This window comes from Taudactylus pleione, unplaced genomic scaffold (genome assembly GCF_031769625.1).
Source record: "Taudactylus pleione unplaced genomic scaffold, aTauple2 ptg000887l, whole genome shotgun sequence".
Taxonomy (NCBI): domain Eukaryota; kingdom Metazoa; phylum Chordata; class Amphibia; order Anura; family Myobatrachidae; genus Taudactylus; species Taudactylus pleione.
The window spans coordinates 306,038-326,868 of NW_028285288.1; the positions used below are offsets into that span (position 1 = coordinate 306,038).

The 20,831-nt window shown below is 47.0% G+C and overlaps 1 protein-coding gene across 1 annotated transcript in view; it reads left to right on the plus strand.

Moving 5' to 3' along the window:
- Positions 1–20,831, plus strand: part of PDHX (pyruvate dehydrogenase complex component X) — a 120,040-nt gene that overhangs the window by 15,351 nt on the left and 83,858 nt on the right. The window contains exons 2-3 of the mRNA XM_088459019.1: positions 10,716–10,799; positions 13,688–13,788. Coding sequence (XP_088315145.1) covers positions 10,716–10,799; positions 13,688–13,788 — 185 coding nt within the window. The remainder of the gene's footprint in view (positions 1–10,715; positions 10,800–13,687; positions 13,789–20,831) is intronic.

A 20,831-nucleotide genomic window follows, 5' to 3' on the forward strand; every position in this document is an offset into this window, starting at 1 on the left:
CTGGCAGACCTCTCATCTGTGTACATAAAGCATGAGATGCACAGCCTGAGTCCCCAGATAGGGGCAGGATGACACCTGTACTATAAAATAAATTACTTTTTATTTATTTTTTTAATCTGCAAAATATATATATATTTTTTTTTTTCCAGACCTTACTACTCTCTGTATTGAAACACACATCTCGACTTTCACTATATGGGGGCACTGCTACAGGGGCATTATGTGGGGGCACTGCTACAGGGGCATTATATGGGGGCACTGCTACAGGGGCACTATATGGGGCCACTGCCAGAGGGGCATAAGTATGGGGGCACTACTACTGGGCATTATATGGGGGCACTACTATAGGATTTCCTTCCTTTCAAATCAAAGGGGTAACGTTGGCGTATCTAAATATATTTTGGGGTAAAAGGTAAAAAAGTTCCCTGACCCCTGATCTATAGGCCTATGGGTGAACCCAAAGACCCACATATATAATAGGCTGCGATTTACTGGTCCCATGCATGATTTTGGTGAGAGAGCTGCTAGTTCTTTTTGCTTTACAACAAATTCCTGATTTAAATCTAATGGCCTATCTTGCTGAAATCACACCGGGACCATAAATACGCAGCCTGTTGCATATGGGTCAAGAGGCTGGGGAGGGCAGATGCTGGGGATTAGGAAGAGGGGCGGTAGGCTTCAAAGAGATCGTTTTGCGCTTACTTTTGAAGGCAGGGAAGCTGGTGGCATGTTTGTTTGGGCATGGGAGGGGGTTCCATAGGTAGAGAGTGGCCTTGGCGAGGTCCTGGAGGTGGTAATCGTGGAAGAGGACAGGTGTCAGTCATTGCAGTGTGGTAGCCTGTTTATGAAGAAATGAGGTTGGCGATGTTGGGCGGATCGGAGTGGTGGTGGGGCTTTGTACGTGAGGATTTGGGGATGGACTTTGAATGGTCTCCATCTATTCTACCATAGGTGCTTTACATTAGTGGCAAGAAACCATCAATGGCTATCAATGCTTGGGGGACACTGTGTCTATGCGGCATATTGGGGGGGTTGGAGGAATGTGCGATGAGCCAATCAGGGAAGGAGGTGGCAACTAATCTCTGGGCTCTCCTCCACCATTGACAAAGAAACACCAGACTGCCCTCGGTGGCAGTCTGAATTTGGTTGTGAGTGGGACAGGCAGTCAGGGAGGTGACTGGCAGCGTTCAGGATGGATTGAAGAGGGGGAGATGGGATTTCGGAGAAGAGAGAGGATTAGAAGTCACATAAGCCACAGGTTCTCACACTCTGTCCTCAGACCCCAAACAGTGCATGTTTTCCAGGTCTCCTCATAGAATCACAACTGAAATAATCTCCACCTGTGGCTCTTTTAAAATGTGCACCTGCTAGGTGACCTGGAAAACGTGACCTGTGTGGGGGTCCTGAGGACCGAGTGTGAGACCACTGACATAACATGCCAAACAGACATACCCCTAGATTGTAAGCTCCTTGGAGCAGGGTCCTCCTCCCCACTGCCTCACAGCCTTCTTCTCTAGCACTTCTATGACAGCCTTCACCTTCAGAGCTGTATTGTGGATGGGGAATTGTGTTGCTAATTGTAACTTGTGTTCTGTTTATATTTTGGTTACTGTGTTGTAATGTAATGTTCTGTGTACCCTGTACTGTATGTACGGCGCTGCGGACCACTTGTGGCGCCCTATAAATATAAAGTAATAATAATAAGCCCTTGAATTACTTATTCAGACTTTTGGTTAGGTCAGATACTAGCGGTCATTTAGGGATGATGGACGAAATCCCGACAGCATCGGGATCCCAGCACCAGAATCCTGACCGCCGGCATCACAAAGGTAAGTATCGGGCGTTACGGGGATGGTTAGTGTGCGGGGTTAGGCACTAGGGGGGAGGGTTAGGTTTATGGGGAGGTTAGGGTTAGGCACCGGGGAGGGATAAGGGATAAGCTGGCCATACACTGTGTGATTATAAGATGTGTTGTACGATTGCCCTTGAAATTCTTTCCTTGAAATTCTCCATACGATGTGGTAAAATGATGTACGATTGATTGTTACGATTATACGATAAGATGCATAGAAGTGTATCACATTGTACACAATAGGTCGTAATCTTACGGTTTTGCAGTAAGATCTACGATCCAGCAATGCAACTGCGGGGACGCGCATCGGCATCGTAAACACACAGAAACAATACACGATGTGCACAATTGATCCTTTACGATTGATCGAAATCGTCCACATCGTATGGGCTGCTTAAGTCTTACCTTGGTTCCCTTATGGGTGTCGGGATTCTGACTATCAGGATGCCGCTGTCGGGATTCTGACCAGCGGTATTCCGACAGCCGGGATCTCATACCCAACCCGTCATTTATCCTGTACTTTTCGGAGAATTATAGCTAGTAGGTTATTGGTCACTCTTTCCCTTTAGAAGTGTTAGTAAATTTACCCTCTTGGTCAGAAAATAAATGAGGTCTCCTGCTGCGTTATTTTCTACCTTCACGGCTGATGGATCTCACCGTTGCTGGGTGTAAACCTGCGTTCAGCTACAGTACATCACTTAGAGCTGCTTTATCCAGCCGACATGCTCAGCCATTCATTACAGCCTGCCAGGAGCAATGTGACTTCTCCCAGGTAATAGGCCATTCCTGTATTAGACATATAGTACAGTTACTGTCGCTATACTACTCATAGAGATGGCTTCATTCAGAGACTTTTACTTGGTAAAATAAAGCAACATTATGCCATTAGCAGGGTAATTAGCTGGTAGGGGGCTTAGGGGGGTATTCAATTACTGGCAAAAATCCCCATGGCGCGGGGGAAAGGCTATTCAACTAAATAGCCTTCTTTCCCGTGACAAAAAATCGGCATTCAGGCGAAGAAACCCACCGATTCCACATAAGCTGCGACATCGATGGGTATCTTCCCTACATGCAAACCAGATTTTGTTTTTCTTCCACAGACTTTACGGTTTAGTCTGACTGCGGGGACTCACGTGGGGTAATCCCTGCTAATTGAATTGAATTGCTCCAGCACGACCATGGAGCTGCGTGGTAAAGTGCGCTTACTGTATATGTGTAATGCACGGAGGAACCAATTCTCCATCCTTACATGGTGCGCTTACTGTATATGTATAATGCACGGAGGAGCCAATTCTCCATCCTTACATGGTGCGCTTACTGTATATGTATAATGCACGGAGGAGCCAATTCTCCATCCTTACATGGTGCGCTTACTGTATATGTGTAATGCACGGAGGAGCCAATTCTCCATCCTTACATGGTGCGCTTACTGTATATGTGTAATGCACGGAGGAGCCAATTCTCCATCCTTACATGGTGTGCTTACTGTATATGTGTAATGCACGGAGGAGCCAATTCTCCATCCTTACATGGTGCGCTTACTGTATATGTGTAATGCACGGAGGAGCCAATTCTCCATCCTTACATGGTGCGCTTACTGTATATGTGTAATGCACGGAGGAGCCAATTCTCCATCCTTACATGGGGCCTGATTCAGACCCACTCGCGAGCGGCTGTCCGCTCGCAAGTGGGTCGATGGTCTGCACTGAGCATGCGCACGACGGAGGGAGCTCCGTCGTGCGCATGCGCCAGACACGACGAGCGAAGGACTTTCCTTCGCTCGTTGTGTCCGATCAAAGAGGGCGTGCTGTCAATGTTGATTGACAGCACGCCCCCTTTGGTGGGCGTGCCGGGGGCGTGCCTCCCTGAAGGGGGCGTTCCTACGGGGACGCCTCCCGTCAGAAGCCGGCCCACTGACATCACTAGTGATGTCAGTGGGAGTGATTTTGGCTCTGATAGAGCCAAAATCACTCCGGAGCTTGCGGTTGAAAACCTCAACCGCAGGCTCCGGCTCGCAATTTCGATGGTCGCGATGGTCACGACCATCGCGGCCATCAAAATGCACGCTCGTATAGCCTGTGGGTAGTGACCCACAGCTATACGAGCGTCCAGGAGGACGCTCCATGAAAATGGAGCCCGGCCCTCATTCAGAGCGTGCGCTCTGTTCAGAGCGTACGGCTCTGAATGAGGGCCATGGTGCGCTTACTGTATATGTGTAATGCACGGAGGAGCCAATTCTCCATCCTTACATGGTGCGCTTACTGTATATGTGTAATGCGCGGAGGAGCCAATTCTCCATCCTTACATGGTGCGCTTACTGTATATGTGTAATGCGCGGAGGAGCCAATTCTCCATCCTTACATGGTGCGCTTACTGTATATGTGTAATGCGCGGAGGAGCCAATTCTCCATCCTTACATGGCGCGCTTACTGTATATGTGTAATGCACGGAGGAGCCAATTCTCCATCCTTACATGGCGCGCTTACTGTATATGTATAATGCACGGAGGAGCCAATTCTCCATCCTTACATGGCGCGCTTACTGTATATGTATAATGCACGGAGGAGCCAATTCTCCATCCTTACATGGCGCGCTTACTGTATATGTATAATGCACGGAGGAGCCAATTCTCCATCCTTACATGGCGCGCTTACTGTATATGTATAATGCATGGAGGAGCTAATTCTCCATCCATACATGGTGCGCTTACTGTATATGTATAATGCACGGAGGAGCCAATTCTCCATCCATACATGGTGCGCTTACTGTATATGTATAATGCACGGAGGAGCCAATTCTCCATCCATACATGGTGCGCTTACTGTATATGTATAATGCACGGAGGAGCCAATTCTCCATCCATACATGGTGCGCTTACTGTATATGTATAATGCACGGAGGAGCCAATTCTCCATCCTTACATGGTGCGCTTACTGTATATGTATAATGCACGGAGGAGCCAATTCTCCTTACATGGTGCGCTTACTGTATATGTATAATGCACGGAGGAGCCAATTCTCCTTACATTGTGCGCTTACTGTATATGTATAATGCACGGAGGAGCCAATTCTCCATCTTTACATGGTGCGCTTACTGTATATGTATAATGCACGGAGGAGCCAATTCTCCATCCTTACATGGTGCGCTTACTGTATATGTATAATGCATGGAGGAGCCAATTCTCTATCCATACATGGTGCGCTTACTGTGTATGTATAATGCATGGAGGAGCCAATTCTCCATCCATACATGGTGCGCTTACTGTATATGTATAATGCACGGAGGAGCCAATTCTCCATCCTTACATGGTGCGCTTACTGTATATGTATAATGCACGGAGGAGCCAATTCTCCTTACATGGTGCGCTTACTGTATATGTATAATGCACGGAGGAGCCAATTCTCCTTACATTGTGCGCTTACTGTATATGTATAATGCACGGAGGAGCCAATTCTCCATCTTTACATGGTGCGCTTACTGTATATGTATAATGCACGGAGGAGCCAATTCTCCATCCTTACATGGTGCGCTTACTGTATATGTATAATGCATGGAGGAGCCAATTCTCTATCCATACATGGTGCGCTTACTGTGTATGTATAATGCATGGAGGAGCCAATTCTCCATCCATACATGGTGCGCTTACTGTGTATGTTTAATGCATGGAGGAGCCAATTCTCCATCCATACATGGTGCGCTTACTGTATATGTATAATGCACGGAGGAGCCAATTCTCCATCCTTACATGGTGCGCTTACTGTATATGTATAATGCACGGAGGAGCCAATTCTCCTTACATGGTGCGCTTACTGTATATGTATAATGCACGGAGGAGCCAATTCTCCTTACATTGTGCGCTTACTGTATATGTATAATGCACGGAGGAGCCAATTCTCCATCTTTACATGGTGCGCTTACTGTATATGTATAATGCACGGAGGAGCCAATTCTCCATCCTTACATGGTGCGCTTACTGTATATGTATAATGCATGGAGGAGCCAATTCTCTATCCATACATGGTGCGCTTACTGTGTATGTATAATGCATGGAGGAGCCAATTCTCCATCCTTACATGGTGAGCTTACTGTATATGTATAATGCATGGAGGAGCCAATTCTCTATCCATACATGGTGCGCTTACTGTATATGTGTAATGCATGGAGGAGCCAATTCTCTATCCATACATGGTGCGCTTACTGTATATGTATAATGCATGGAGGAGCCAATTCTCTATCCATACATGGTGCGCTTACTGTATATGTGTAATGCACGGAGGAGCCAATTCTCCATCCATACATGGTGCGCTTACTGTATATGTATAATGCACGGAGGAGCCAATTCTCCTTACATGGTGCGCTTACTGTATATGTATAATGCACGGAGGAGCCAATTCTCCTTACATTGTGCGCTTACTGTATATGTATAATGCACGGAGGAGCCAATTCTCCATCTTTACATGGTGCGCTTACTGTATATGTATAATGCACGGAGGAGCCAATTCTCCATCCTTACATGGTGCGCTTACTGTATATGTATAATGCATGGAGGAGCCAATTCTCTATCCATACATGGTGCGCTTACTGTGTATGTATAATGCATGGAGGAGCCAATTCTCCATCCATACATGGTGCGCTTACTGTGTATGTTTAATGCATGGAGGAGCCAATTCTCTATCCATACATGGTGCGCTTACTGTATATGTATAATGCATGGAGGAGCCAATTCTCCATCCTTACATGGTGAGCTTACTGTATATGTATAATGCATGGAGGAGCCAATTCTCCATCCTTACATGGTGCGCTTACTGTATATGTGTAATGCATGGAGGAGCCAATTCTCTATCCATACATGGTGCGCTTACTGTATATGTATAATGCATGGAGGAGCCAATTCTCTATCCATACATGGTGCGCTTACTGTATATGTGTAATGCACGGAGGAGCCAATTCTCCATCCATACATGGTGCGCTTACTGTATATGTATAATGCACGGAGGAGCCAATTCTCCTTACATGGTGCGCTTACTGTATATGTATAATGCACGGAGGAGCCAATTCTCCTTACATTGTGCGCTTACTGTATATGTATAATGCACGGAGGAGCCAATTCTCCATCTTTACATGGTGCGCTTACTGTATATGTATAATGCACGGAGGAGCCAATTCTCCATCCTTACATGGTGCGCTTACTGTATATGTATAATGCATGGAGGAGCCAATTCTCTATCCATACATGGTGCGCTTACTGTGTATGTATAATGCATGGAGGAGCCAATTCTCCATCCATACATGGTGCGCTTACTGTGTATGTTTAATGCATGGAGGAGCCAATTCTCTATCCATACATGGTGCGCTTACTGTATATGTATAATGCATGGAGGAGCCAATTCTCCATCCTTACATGGTGAGCTTACTGTATATGTATAATGCATGGAGGAGCCAATTCTCCATCCTTACATGGTGCGCTTACTGTATATGTGTAATGCATGGAGGAGCCAATTCTCTATCCATACATGGTGCGCTTACTGTATATGTATAATGCATGGAGGAGCCAATTCTCTATCCATACATGGTGCGCTTACTGTATATGTATAATGCATGGAGGAGCCAATTCTCTATCCATACATGGTGCGCTTACTGTGTATGTATAATGCATGGAGGAGCCAATTCTCCATCCATACATGGTGCGCTTACTGTGTATGTTTAATGCATGGAGGAGCCAATTCTCTATCCATACATGGTGCGCTTACTGTATATGTATAATGCATGGAGGAGCCAATTCTCCATCCTTACATGGTGAGCTTACTGTATATGTATAATGCATGGAGGAGCCAATTCTCCATCCTTACATGGTGCGCTTACTGTATATGTGTAATGCATGGAGGAGCCAATTCTCTATCCATACATGGTGCGCTTACTGTATATGTATAATGCATGGAGGAGCCAATTCTCTATCCATACATGGTGCGCTTACTGTATATGTGTAATGCACGGAGGAGCCAATTCTCCATCCATACATGGTGCGCTTACTGTATATGTGTAATGCACGGAGGAGCCAATTCTCCTTACATGGTGCGCTTACTGTATATGTATAATGCACGGAGGAGCCAATTCTCCTTACATTGTGCGCTTACTGTATATGTATAATGCACGGAGGAGCCAATTCTCCATCTTTACATGGTGCGCTTACTGTATATGTATAATGCACGGAGGAGCCAATTCTCCATCCTTACATGGTGCGCTTACTGTATATGTATAATGCATGGAGGAGCCAATTCTCTATCCATACATGGTGCGCTTACTGTGTATGTATAATGCATGGAGGAGCCAATTCTCCATCCATACATGGTGCGCTTACTGTGTATGTTTAATGCATGGAGGAGCCAATTCTCTATCCATACATGGTGCGCTTACTGTATATGTATAATGCATGGAGGAGCCAATTCTCCATCCTTACATGGTGCGCTTACTGTATATGTGTAATGCATGGAGGAGCCAATTCTCCATCCATACATGGTGCGCTTACTGTATATGTATAATGCATGGAGGAGCCAATTCTCTATCCATACATGGTGCGCTTACTGTATATGTGTAATGCACGGAGGAGCCAATTCTCTATCCATACATGGTGCGCTTACTGTATATGTATAATGCATGGAGGAGCCAATTCTCCATCCTTACATGGTGCGCTTACTGTATATGTGTAATGCACGGAGGAGCCAATTCTCCATCCATACATGGTGCGCTTACTGTATATGTATAGAAATGTAACATGATCTGATTGGCTTCCAGCACCGTCTGGCTTTGCTGCACTTTCTTTCATTTAAATGTCTTCTACGGCTGTCGTCCTCCAGGGGATTTGCTGCTGTTAGAGGACATCTCACAAGCATTTGTCGGGGTGATAGACAAGCTGCGGTACAGGCTTTAATGTGGGAGTATGTCCAGCACAACTGTGCTTGTCCTTTGTGCTGGACACAGACCCCAGCGTCTGGTCTTATTCTGTCCCTTATCCAGTGACAGACTGCGCTCGCTTTGTATTGCAGATGGATATTGCTGTATTTTGCATTCATTCTAAATCCTAATCAGAGTTGATGGAGAACTCCAGGTATTGACCTGTTTTAGTGTTCCCAAACTATGCACCGTGGCACTCTGGGGTTCCTCGGGACACCTGCAGGGGTGCCTCAGGTTGGTGGTCCAGCACCAAATCAAATTCTATATGGTCAGTATAATGTAAATATGTGGACATACAGAACCCAAAACCTGTCCACCACCACATAACTGACCCTAAGGATGACAAGTCAGCACAATAGACTTCACTTTACTACATTCATTTTCTGAATTTCTCAATAGCAAACTTTTGGCTTAGGGGTGCCGTGAAAACCATGCTGATACTCTAGGGTGCCGTGATACAAAAAAGTTTGGGAACCACTGGGTTAGGCTGTTACAGGTGCCTCAGAGATACGTACCATGAAATTGGGTTTGATGGGGCGTTTGCAGTGCCACCTCAATACCTCTCTCTGGTATGTGAAAGTCACTATGCGGTTAGCGGATGGTTGTATGAGATGTCATTAGACTGTTATCTCATGGCGGTCACACACGGGTGGATCTTGATGCTAGCCCTAAGGCCGCCATGTCCAATATCGCTGCCCAGCATAACCTACAGCTTCTGTAACGCCATTTTTCCCATGTATGTGATGTCCTGGACCTAGGAGGTAATACAGGCAATTATATGGACAGGAGAAGACTCAGTGGTGTCATTGTAATTGGCAGGGTTAATTTTATTTTGTTTTTGCGAAGTTAAAAAATGCAGGAAAATGGGTATAATACTATATTTAAAAACCAAACTGTTGGGACATCTGCAGTCTTCCAGCTGCCGGTGAAGGACCTCTCTGGCCAGGAATCGGTGAAGGTCACCCTGATTTTTGCTTATGCAAACCGGCTGGCCTCTTGCCTCTGTCATAGCAGCAGAAAAGCTGTCTGGGGTGCTAAGGGGCACATTCCCTCGGAGGGCGGAACGTGCCCAGAACAGGAGCAGAGGTCAGTGAAATAACCCCACGTAAGAGGCCATATAGCGGCTCTCCCTCGCTGGCATGTGCCATCCCCAGGAGATCCTGTGCTTTTGACCTGCTAAGACCGGTTACATATAATCCTGGTAATCCAATTACAGTGTTTACTCAGCAGGTGTAAGACTTGGCATGCTTCTCCCAGGCCTGGATAGTCCACATGGCTGCCACAATAGGGGTGGGGGCAGAAATCCCGGTATCCGGGTCAGGCAGCCCAGCCATTTATACGGCTACAGTTGATAGACACCCAGCAGGGGGTGTAAAGCACAAAGCAGATGGTACTCCATGAAACACATGTATCGCCTATCTCTGCAAACCTTGCCGCCCAGTTATTGTACAGGTGTGTATGCAGGAGCGTTAAACGTGTGTAAACTATTTTTTATTTATTTATTGGTGTTTTATTCAAATCATGTGAAATAACAATGTAGTAATAGTGGTTGGGCGTTCCAGTGTACATAGAATGTATGATTGTACTGGTCAATGGTGAAATAGTTTAGTGAGCTACGCACACCTGCCCATCCTCCGACTAATGTCTTTTGCCTGACATCACAACTGGATGGGCATTTAAATTTGGCCGCCCAATTGTGGAGGGGGGGGAATACCCATAACAACCAATTAGCTGCTACTTCTCATTGATCATGTACAGTCTATAAATTGACAGTCAGGTTGGTTGCTATGGACAACTTCTCCACTGTTCTCTTTTAGAAGGCTTGATACCTCTCCCCCTAGCACAGGAGCAATCTATACACGTCCGTCCCTGCTTGCTGGGTTTCTAATGCCATCCATTTTTGTCTCTGCAGGGGCGCCCTCTGTCCAAGTCTTCATGCCAGCGCTGTCTCCCACCATGGAGGAAGGCAACATTGTGAAATGGTTGAAAAAGGAAGGTGAGTATAGAACTACCCCCTCCATGGGTAACCCGTGGCTGGTCCTCTGCGTGTGGCCCAATCTATAGATATAACAGACAGAAAGTGGTTCCTGTAACGGGAACGGCTCACTTTGATTTTAGTAATGCAAGTATGAGAGATGCAGACTATCTTCCCTTTTCCATGAATTGACTATTATTTTATGAATCGGGGTTATAAATGGCTGTGACACTTGCACCACCTGAGAGCCACCAGCAGAGGGCACTGTGACATTACAGAACCATCCTATTCTTGTTTTGTCTATTTTACTAATTTTAGCACATTTAACCCATACCCGGTACTTGTGCTTCCTGTGCAAAGCAGAAACCATATTTTTTTTTTTTTTTTGGGGGGGGGGGGGATTCAGGGAAAAAAAAAATCTAATTAGGCCTCAATTCTCATTCTGGGGATCTTGTTTAAAATGTCTACCCAGTTTTTTATTTCCCCAAATACCTATATATCATTTTGCTTGGCCTTTAGTACAGAATGCCCACTTTTGTTGCAGTTCAGACGTGAGTAACCAAACTGGCGCTCACATGATCATATCGGGTCCGTGTACTGCAATAACCCGGTGGCCGCAGACGCTTACCGGTCATGGTGACGGGATTCTCAGCTGGGTTCGGATGACACGATCCATCACAGTAAATTGTTATGATGGATGATTGGTTGTTTGGGTCGTACACACAGAATAAATAGGTACAACTAACATACTGGTCGTCCAAATTGCAATGTATGCCGCAATCCAAGATCACAGAATCTCCGCTTATGTTAAGGATCAATGATCCCTATGTCAAGCTGTCTTACAGGCTAGTGAAGGGAATGCAGGCGTCCTGCTTATGCACAACTAGGCTGTTATATAGACTCTGCTTCTCTGCATATTTCACCCACTGCTGACAAAGCCGGGGAACTAAACCTCACGGAAGAAGACAGCTTGCGAGAGCCTGTAGTAGCGACGCTTGCATGCTAATTGGAGAGTCCGGATGGCGTTGCAATATATTAGCTTACTAAATTTCCATAACGCATACAAAAGGTTACCTCTGTAGTCCTATCGCGCACACACACACCCTGTGAGAGCCCAATTCCCGGGGATGGCTGTCAGATGAGGAGCAATGTTTATAGATTGTGTTGTGTAACGTAGAAGGGATTGTTCACACACATCCGCTGCTGTTATTGCCTTATCCAGCCCAGAACGAATGTCTGACCGGTGCGCTAAAAATAGGACCAGTGTTATTGGCTCATTTTTTAATACCAGATTTTCCAAAATGGTAGAGCGGACTATTTCCCATACGTTTAATATATGACCAGTACAGTCGATGGTTTTCGCGTTACTGCAACGCCTCAAGTGCGTGAATATCAATATAATAATGCATCTCTAGAGCGCAAGTTTTCACATGCCAGCTGTCGTGCGCTTGTACCCATTTTCGAAGCACGTGTCAGTGAACTCTAAAGCGCAGTTTACTGAAACGGGGGCTAGTGAGAACACAGCCTCCATAGTGGCGCTGATATCATTTTGTGTTTGCAAAGATCTTCATGATTTATGGATTCAATGCAGATTTGTTTACAGCTTGCACATGAATACAGCTACCGTGCGGTAATAAGACTACATGGGGTCTGGCAGCTACAAAAGAGATGGTGTTTTATCGCACAGGCAAGAAGACCTAGAACCCAGCTATCAGCGATGTGTTATTACTATATATACCTAAAGCCATGATGCCTAGTCTATTTAAAGAGAAAATGGTCACCAAAATGCTTACGGTTTTTAAAAATTGCCCAAATTAGGGGGAATACCAAGTTGGTTGAAAAACGGCTGCGTGTAATCATTCTAAACCTGTTAATGGATAAAAATAACAAATATTGCAATTCAATTTTATTAACAGAACTTAATGATGCTTTGGACCATCTACCCTACCTCTCCCTCCTTCTGTAGCAGTCGGGTTCTATCGTTCCTGGTCCAGCTGCTCTTATTATTTAGCTGGGACCACAAGTGTTGGGGTCCGTGTTCTGGGAGTCACAGAGCTGCAGATCAGGGGGCATCGAAAACAGATTCTGTGACCCAGCTTTAATGGACAATATTGTGGATCCCCCAACTCCACATAAATCATGTAGTGACTCCAGCCTGGAGGAAGTTGTACGCTCTGTAATGGAGGATGACTTATGTTGGACGGTGCTACTCATTGGCTAGCCTGAGCTTATCGCGCAGGTAGCGTTATATTACCTCTACCTTCCTCCATATAGAGTGTCTGCTTCCCCCAGCCTGAAGCGGCTACTTATATCCCCCCCGTTGGTCATTTACATGCAACCTGTAATTTAGGACCCATCGTTCGAGGAGCGTATCCCTAATTCGAGTAAGGGGTTCTCTGGGGAGAGAGAAATATATTCATGTGTAAGGTTTTGAGTCAATACTATAACCTCTTCTTTATAGATAGCAGGTTTCTTTACAGGTTGTAAGAAAAGACTAATATAATACAGGAAAGATCTGTCAGAACAAGGTTTCCTCTAATCCATTACATTAGTGCTTATGAAATAATGTATATATTATATCTCTGTATTAACAATTATTTATATAGCGCTTGCATAGTCCATTGTGCTTAACAATTGAGAACAAAGCAGTAATATAACAAGACTGGGTAATAACCGTCAGACGTGGAGGTCCCTGCTCGCAGGCTTACACTCTATAGGCCTTAGGTCCTTGTCGTACAGTAGAGCTTGGGCTACTGAGGGGGGTTTAGGAGAGAGGCATAGAGGGCATCTCCTTGTTCCAAAGGCCCCCAGCCAGTCTGCCCTACAAACTAGTAAGATGTATTGGATCTGTACCTTGGTTATAGATTGTAGTTTCGTATGTTATCTCATACTTATCCATCTTCTCACAGGGGAGCTGGTAAGTGCAGGAGATGCACTGTGTGACATTGAGACGGACAAGGCCGTGGTCACTATGGAGTCCAGTGATGACGGCGTACTGGCCAAAATTATGGTAAGAGGTATTATGTCTGGAGCGATGTATATCTTACCAGTACTCCACTCCTAACCCCCCTCCACCCCCACTGCTCCACTTGCTCTGGCACTGTTTTCGGGCTTTGTCCTGTCTTTGTTTCCTGGCCTGTGTGATCCTGTTCTAGCCGGCTGCTACATTTGTGCTGGTTATCGGAAAAGCCTCACACTAGCCCAAAGCCCTTGAGGCTTTTCTTGGATGCATGGGAGGGTCTGACACTGCCGGGACAACCCTTTATATACCACAGAACTGGACCACATAAGCATTGCTATTCTGGGTGGGTTGGGGTCTGTGTTTGCTATACACAACTGGGCTTTCAGCATAAATAGCATTACAAGTCCGGGCAAGGGGAATCTGGATTATGTGACTTGTGCTGTATGCATAGAAACACGTACAAGTCCCATCACTAGTGTCCCACGTCCTGTAGCTGTATGCAGTGAGTGTATGCCTCGGCCGTCTGGAAGCCCGTGTAATCTACCATCGTATCTACGCTATTCCTAAGTCTGTGTGATATGACCATTTAAATCTCTTTCTGGTGTCAGGCAGCAAAAACCAGCTCAATACTATTGACATGGTCTTTAAGCCCTTATTGCCGTCAAGACTAAAGGAACCCATTGATGTAATGTGCTGTATAACTGCTAATTGTAGTCAGCAGTAAAGTATAATAGGCAGAGGGACTCATGAGCGCCAATGACCTCACCGAGGCGGGCAAAGTGTTCAGATGATACAGGGTCATAAGTGGTGCAAATATAAAGCATTCTCCATGGTGAAACTTTATTGTACCTTTATCAAGTGAGCGACATGTCAGCTCCTACTTCTTATTAAATGTGTGTATGCAGAGAATATATATTTCAGGGCTGGGAAAATAAAATTGTTGGTCGGTCTCTGTCTGTGATTCATTTTTTAAAATTTTATTTGCCATCCCAGTTCCTAAAGCGGAGATCCGGGGCAGAAGACCTCATCACAGGGCCCCCTATAACATTGGGATTGGGGTCAGAAGCCTCTGCTCACTAGAGACACAGGGTCTCATTCAGACCCGGTCGCAAGCACCGAAGTGCGCGCAACAGGGTCGATAGTTAGCCCCTGTGCACACGCAGCGGCCGCAATGCGCGCGCGCAAGCCCCGGAGCGAGAGAGAAACTCTCTTGCTCCGGAGCTCTCTACAAAAGGGGCGGCTGTTGATGTTAATCGACAGCTCGCCCCGTTTTGTAGGCGGGCCGCGGGGGTGGTTTCCAAAACGGCGGCGCTCCTTAACGAACGGCTACCGTTTTGTGGGCGGCTGCACTGACATCATCAGTGATGTCAGTGGGGAGTTTCCTGCTCGATCAGAGCAGGAAGCTCCCTGGGGCTTGCGGCTGCCGAGACCCAACCTTAGGGTCTCGTCGCAAGCCCCGATGGTCGCGATGGTGTTCACCATCGCGACCATCAACCTGGTCGGTCGCTAAGCTGTGGGTGGTAACCCACAGCTTACCGAACGACCAGGAGGCCACACTTCAAAAATGAAGCGGCTGCCCTCATTCAGAACGAGCACTCGCTTCTTGCGACCGCCTCTGAATGAGGGCCACAATCTGTTGCTGGATACAATAGATAAACAAAATACAGAAAAAAAAATATATTGAACTTAGGCCCTCATTCAGAGCCGTACGCTCTGAGCAGAGCGCACGCTCTGAATGAGGGCCGTCCTCCATAAAAATGGAGCGTCCTCCTGGACGCTCGTATAGCTGTGGGTTACCACCCACAGCCTATACGAGCGTGCATTTTGATGGCCGCAATGGTCGTGACCATCGCGACCATCGAAACTGCGAGCCGGAGCCTGCGGTTGAGGTTTTCAACCGCAAGCTCCGGAGTGATTTTGGCTCTATCAGAGCCAAAATCACTCCCACTGACATCACTAGTGATGTCAGTGGGCCGGCTTCGTCAGGGAGGCACGCCCACCAAAGGGGGCGTGCTGTCAATCAACATCGACAGCACGCCCCCTTTGATCAGACACAACGAGCGAAGGACTTTCCTTCGCTCGCCGCGTCTGGCGCATGCGCACGACGGAGCTCCCTCCGTCGTGCGCATGCTCAGAGCAGAACATCGACCCACTTGCGAGCAGACAGCCGCTCGCGAGTGGGTCTGAATCAGGGCCTTCGTCTACTTAATTGTTTGTTTTTACCATGTTCCCCCTGTACGTGGAACTTCTGAGCGTATAACTTATGCAGGTCCCCCATTATTCCATGGTGGTGTAATCCTCTGATACTGCCTAGCCAGAAAAGCCTGTGTCCTAAATCACTCCCGAGGACAAACCCCAGCACTGCTGGGAAACACATCCGCAGGTTGCAGCAGGCGGGTAGAAGTTTCAGCTTGGTCAGGGGGAGTCCCGTGTGGTGCACCTCAGCCCAGATGACCCCCGTGTCCTTGCCTGGGAATGGCACTGGGAGTTCTGTCACTCTATATCCCCCAGAGAGGGGAGGCGCTCCTCCTGGCATCCTGTTATTTTGCCATTTGATGAAATATTTAGTGTAAGGCTGACATTACTGCTATATGCATGTCAGTCAGGGTGTAAAATGAGCTGTAAATGGGATGCAGCAAGGAAACCAAATAAAACAATCTGTCCATATTGTAAAGAAATGGAATGAGGGGGGGGGGGGGGGGGTTGAGTCGGCCTTTGCTCTTGAAAGAAACATTTAGTAAAAATGCAGGTTACTGATTTATTTGTCCTTCTAAAGCACCTTGGCGAATGATGACTGTACTCCTCTGTCGCCCACTGCCGGACACCTGCACCGCTCTATGCACTAAATTCTGTTGCAATACACCTGTGTGTCCTATAAGATGAATCCACATTATTATCCTTTATTTATATGGCGCCACAAGTGTTCCGCAGCGCCTTACATAGTAAATAAACTAATAAGTGATCAAGAAACGAGTAACTTACAGTACATTACAGTGCAGGACAAGGACATGGTTTATATACATTGCTGCAATAGCGATTAAAGCACTTACAATAAGCAGCCGGAGTTGGCAGAGACGTGTTAGGTGCCCTTATGGGGAGTAAGGAGTAGAAGAAAGTGTAAGGAGAAGCACATGAGGGAAGAGGGCCCTGCTCGTGAGAGCTTACATTCTAAAGGGGAGGGGCAGACAGACAGGCGTGACACAGAAGGAGAAGATAGGGAGGAAGGAGCATGAGGTGGGTTAGGATGAGAGCTGGAAGGCCTTGATGAAGTAGGGGGTCTTGAGAGCCCATTTGTAGAGAGGTGAAGAGTCTGAGAGGGAGAGAGTTCCAAAGGTAGGGAGCAGCACAGGCAAAATTTTGGATGCGGGAGTGGATGGAAGTAATCAGTTGGAATGAGAGGCGGCATGCATTTGTTGAGCGAAGTGGACGGGCAGGAGTGTGAAGGGAGATGAGGTCAGAAATGTATGCGGGAGGGGATTTGGTGAGGGCTTTGTAGGCGAGTGTAAGAACCTTCAATTGGCATCTGAAGGGGAAGGGGAGCCAGTGTAGGGCTTGAAGCAGGGGGGAGGCAGATGTAGAACGTGTGGAGAGGAAGATGAGCCGAGCAGCAGCATTGAGGACCGATTGTAGTGGAGAGAGGTGAGAGACTGGGAGGCCAGGTAGGAGAAGGTTACAGTAGTCCAATCTGGAGATGACCAACGAGTGGATGAGGGTTTTAGTAGCATCCAAGGTGAGGAAGGGTCTAATCCTGGAAATATATTTGAGATGAAACGGCAGAACTGCAAGAGGAGCTGAATGTGTGGTTTAAAGGAGAGGGAAGAGTCCAGGATAACTCCAAGACAGCGCACTTTGGGGCTAGAGGAGATAGTTGTGCCATCAATGGATAATGAAATTGTGGGAATTGAGATAATGGAAGAAGGTGGGAAGATCAGTCTTAGACATGTTAAGTTTAAGAAAGCGCTGTGACATTCAGGAAGAGAGCACAGAGACAGTTGGAGATACGGGTGAGGAGCGAGGGAGAAATGTCAGGGATGGAAAGGTAGATTTGAGTATCATCAGCTTAGAGATGATTTTGGAGGTCAAAGGAGTTGATGAGCTTTCCTAAAGAGGATGTACTGTATATAGGTAGAATAGGAGAGGTCCACGAATAGAACCTTGGGGAACACTTACTGTAAGAGGCTGAGGGGGGGAAAGAGGAGTCATGAGAGTAGACAGAGAAGGAACGATCAGAGAGTTAGGAGGACATTTAGGAGAGGGCAGTGCCACGTAGGCCAAGAGAGTGAAGGATTTGCAGGAGGAGATGTTGGTCTACAGTGTCAAATGCAGCAGAGAGGTCAAGGAGAATGAGCAGAGAGTAATGGGCCTTAGATTTGGCAGCAAGGAGGTCATTGCATACTTTTGTGAGGGCATTATCAGTGGAGTGGAGAGAACGGAAGCGAGATTGAAATGACTCAAGCAAGGAGTGGGAGGAAAGAAAGGCCGTAAGGTGGTTGTAAACAACACGCTCCAGGAGTTTGGGAGCAAGAGGGAGGAGAGAGATGGGACGGTAGTTGGAGAGAATGTTAGGATCAAGGGTAGGTTTTTAAAAATGGGGGAGACAAGGGCATGTATGAATGCAGATGGGACAGTGCCAGATGATAGTTAGAGATTGAGGAGGTGAGCAAGATGGGAACAGGCTTTAAATAACACTCCGACCTGCTGTTGCTTCTACTTGTAATGCTGCTCCCTGCAACTGAATATTGCAAATTTGCAACTGAGACTATCAAAATTAATATTAAATGTAAAGCTGACTTACAGATATATATAAAAGGACTGGTCTCCTCCTTGACTACTTTTTACAAGTTATTATAAGCCTGTAACAGGAAAACATGTCCCCTCACTCCGCCTGGTTTCTCTGGAAAGGTGCAAATTGAAAGTCCGTTAGTAAGCTAATTATATAGAAGGGAGGTAGCATGCCAGCGTGCGGGGTGCCGACGGTCAAAATATTGGCGCCGGATTCCCGTCAGCGTCTGGATCCCGGCTTCAGTATTCCGACCATCTGCATCCTAAAGGCAAGTATTTGAGATTAGGGTTAGGGGTTAGGCACTAGGGTTAGGGTGCTGGGAGGGGAGGGGGAGATTAGGTTCAGGCACCGGGGAGGGTTAGTGTTACAGGTAAGGGTTAGCATTAGTGCGCTTGCCTGATGGTGTTAGGGTTCTGACTGTCGGGATGCCCCTGTGTGTAGTCTGTCCGGCAGCATCCCGACCGCAGGGATCCCATACCCAACCCATTTAGAATATAGTCCCTCATGCACCACTGCTGCTCACTGGTATAGTGCGGTGATGTGGCGCATGGAGAGCAGCACAGACGGTGTAATGGTTAAATATACTGCCTCACAGCACTGAGGTTGTGGGTTTGATTCCCACTACGGCCCTAACTGTGTGGAGTTTGTATATTCTCCCTGTGCTTGAGTGGGTTGCTGCGGAATATGTGTATGCTATATAAATAACTGGTAATAAATAATGGAGATGAGAGGTGTCCGGATGTACTATGCTGGTTGGACTGTTTAACGTTAACAGAGTTGATTTGAATACTGAACAGCCTAATTAGCCTGGTAACCGCTCCAGCCACAATAGTCTAATTAGCCTGGTAACTGCTCCAGCCACAATAGCCTAATTAGCCTGGTAACCGCTCCAGCCACAACAGCCTAATTAGCCTGGTAACCGCTCCAGCCACAATAGTCTAATTAGCCTGGTAACCGCTCCAGCCACAATAGTCTAATTAGCCTGGTAACCGCTCCAGCCACAATAGCCTAATTAGCCTGGTAACCGCTCCAGCCACAACAGCCTAATTAGCCTGGTAACCGCTCCAGCCACACCGGCCTAATTAGCCTGGTAACCGCTCCAGCCACAGCGGCCTAATTAGCCTGGTAACCGCTCCAGCCACAGCGGCCTAATTAGCCTGGTAACCGCTCCAGCCACAGCGGCCTAATTAGCCTGGTAACCGCTCCAGCCACAGCGGCCTAATTAGCCTGGTAACCGCTCCAGCCACAGCGGCCTAATTAGCCTGGTAACCGCTCCTCGCACAACGGCCTAATTAGCCTGGTAACCGCTCCTCGCACAACACGTTTTTTTTTTTTTTTTTGCTACAAGTTGTTTAAAACAAAAGGATCTGTCACAAAGACCGACCTAATGCGCTTCCGATGTACTGTGCGCTGTTATTATTTTGCTCTCTCCAACATTTCCGCTCATTATTAATATCTTTTATTTGTATACCGTCACAAATGGTCTGCAGTGCCATACTTAACGGGCGTACAGAACCGTACTGACAGTATTAAACAAATGACAGGCAACAAATAATACAAACCTACACGGGATACGTTTAATATGCCGATGGACGGGATCCCGGGCGTCAATATACCAACGCCGGAATCCTGACGCCCGGCATAATGCCGTAGACGCTATCCTGAAGACATCAGGATACCGACGTCTGTATCCCGACCCCCGCCATCCCGATGGTAAGTGTTACACTTAGCCCGGGGATGGGATGGGGGTTAGGTTTAGGGACTCCCAGGGGGAGATTAGGGTTAGGCTGCGGGGAGGGAGGGTTAGGTTAGGTACCACCAATGGAGGGTTAGAGGAGGGGACAGAGAGAGGGTTAGGGTACTTACCGCCCCTTTCGGGATTCTGCACCTTTTGGCTACCGGCATCAGGATTTGAAGCGGTGGCAAAACAAAATGTGTACAATGACCAGTAAATAAGAAATGGTTAGAGTATAGAGAGAACATAGACCTACAGATCCGGTTACTGACGAGACAGCGATAATCCGGGTTAAGTAGCACCCGCATGAGGTGTGCCAGGAGCATGGGCTGGAGAAACCGTGCTGGTGAGACGGGTGCGGTGGTAGGAAGTAAGACACAAAGACAGAGTGCCCTGTTAATGAGAGCTTACACCCTAGAGGGAAGGGGCAGACACACACAGGGTGGCATTAGAGATGGTAGCATAGGCGTAGGTCTCAGGCTCGGATGAAGAGGTGAGTTCCGAGGGCACATTCGAGATTTTGGAGACTACTAGTGGCTAATCTAGGACGTGGGAGTGCGATGCACAGGTCAG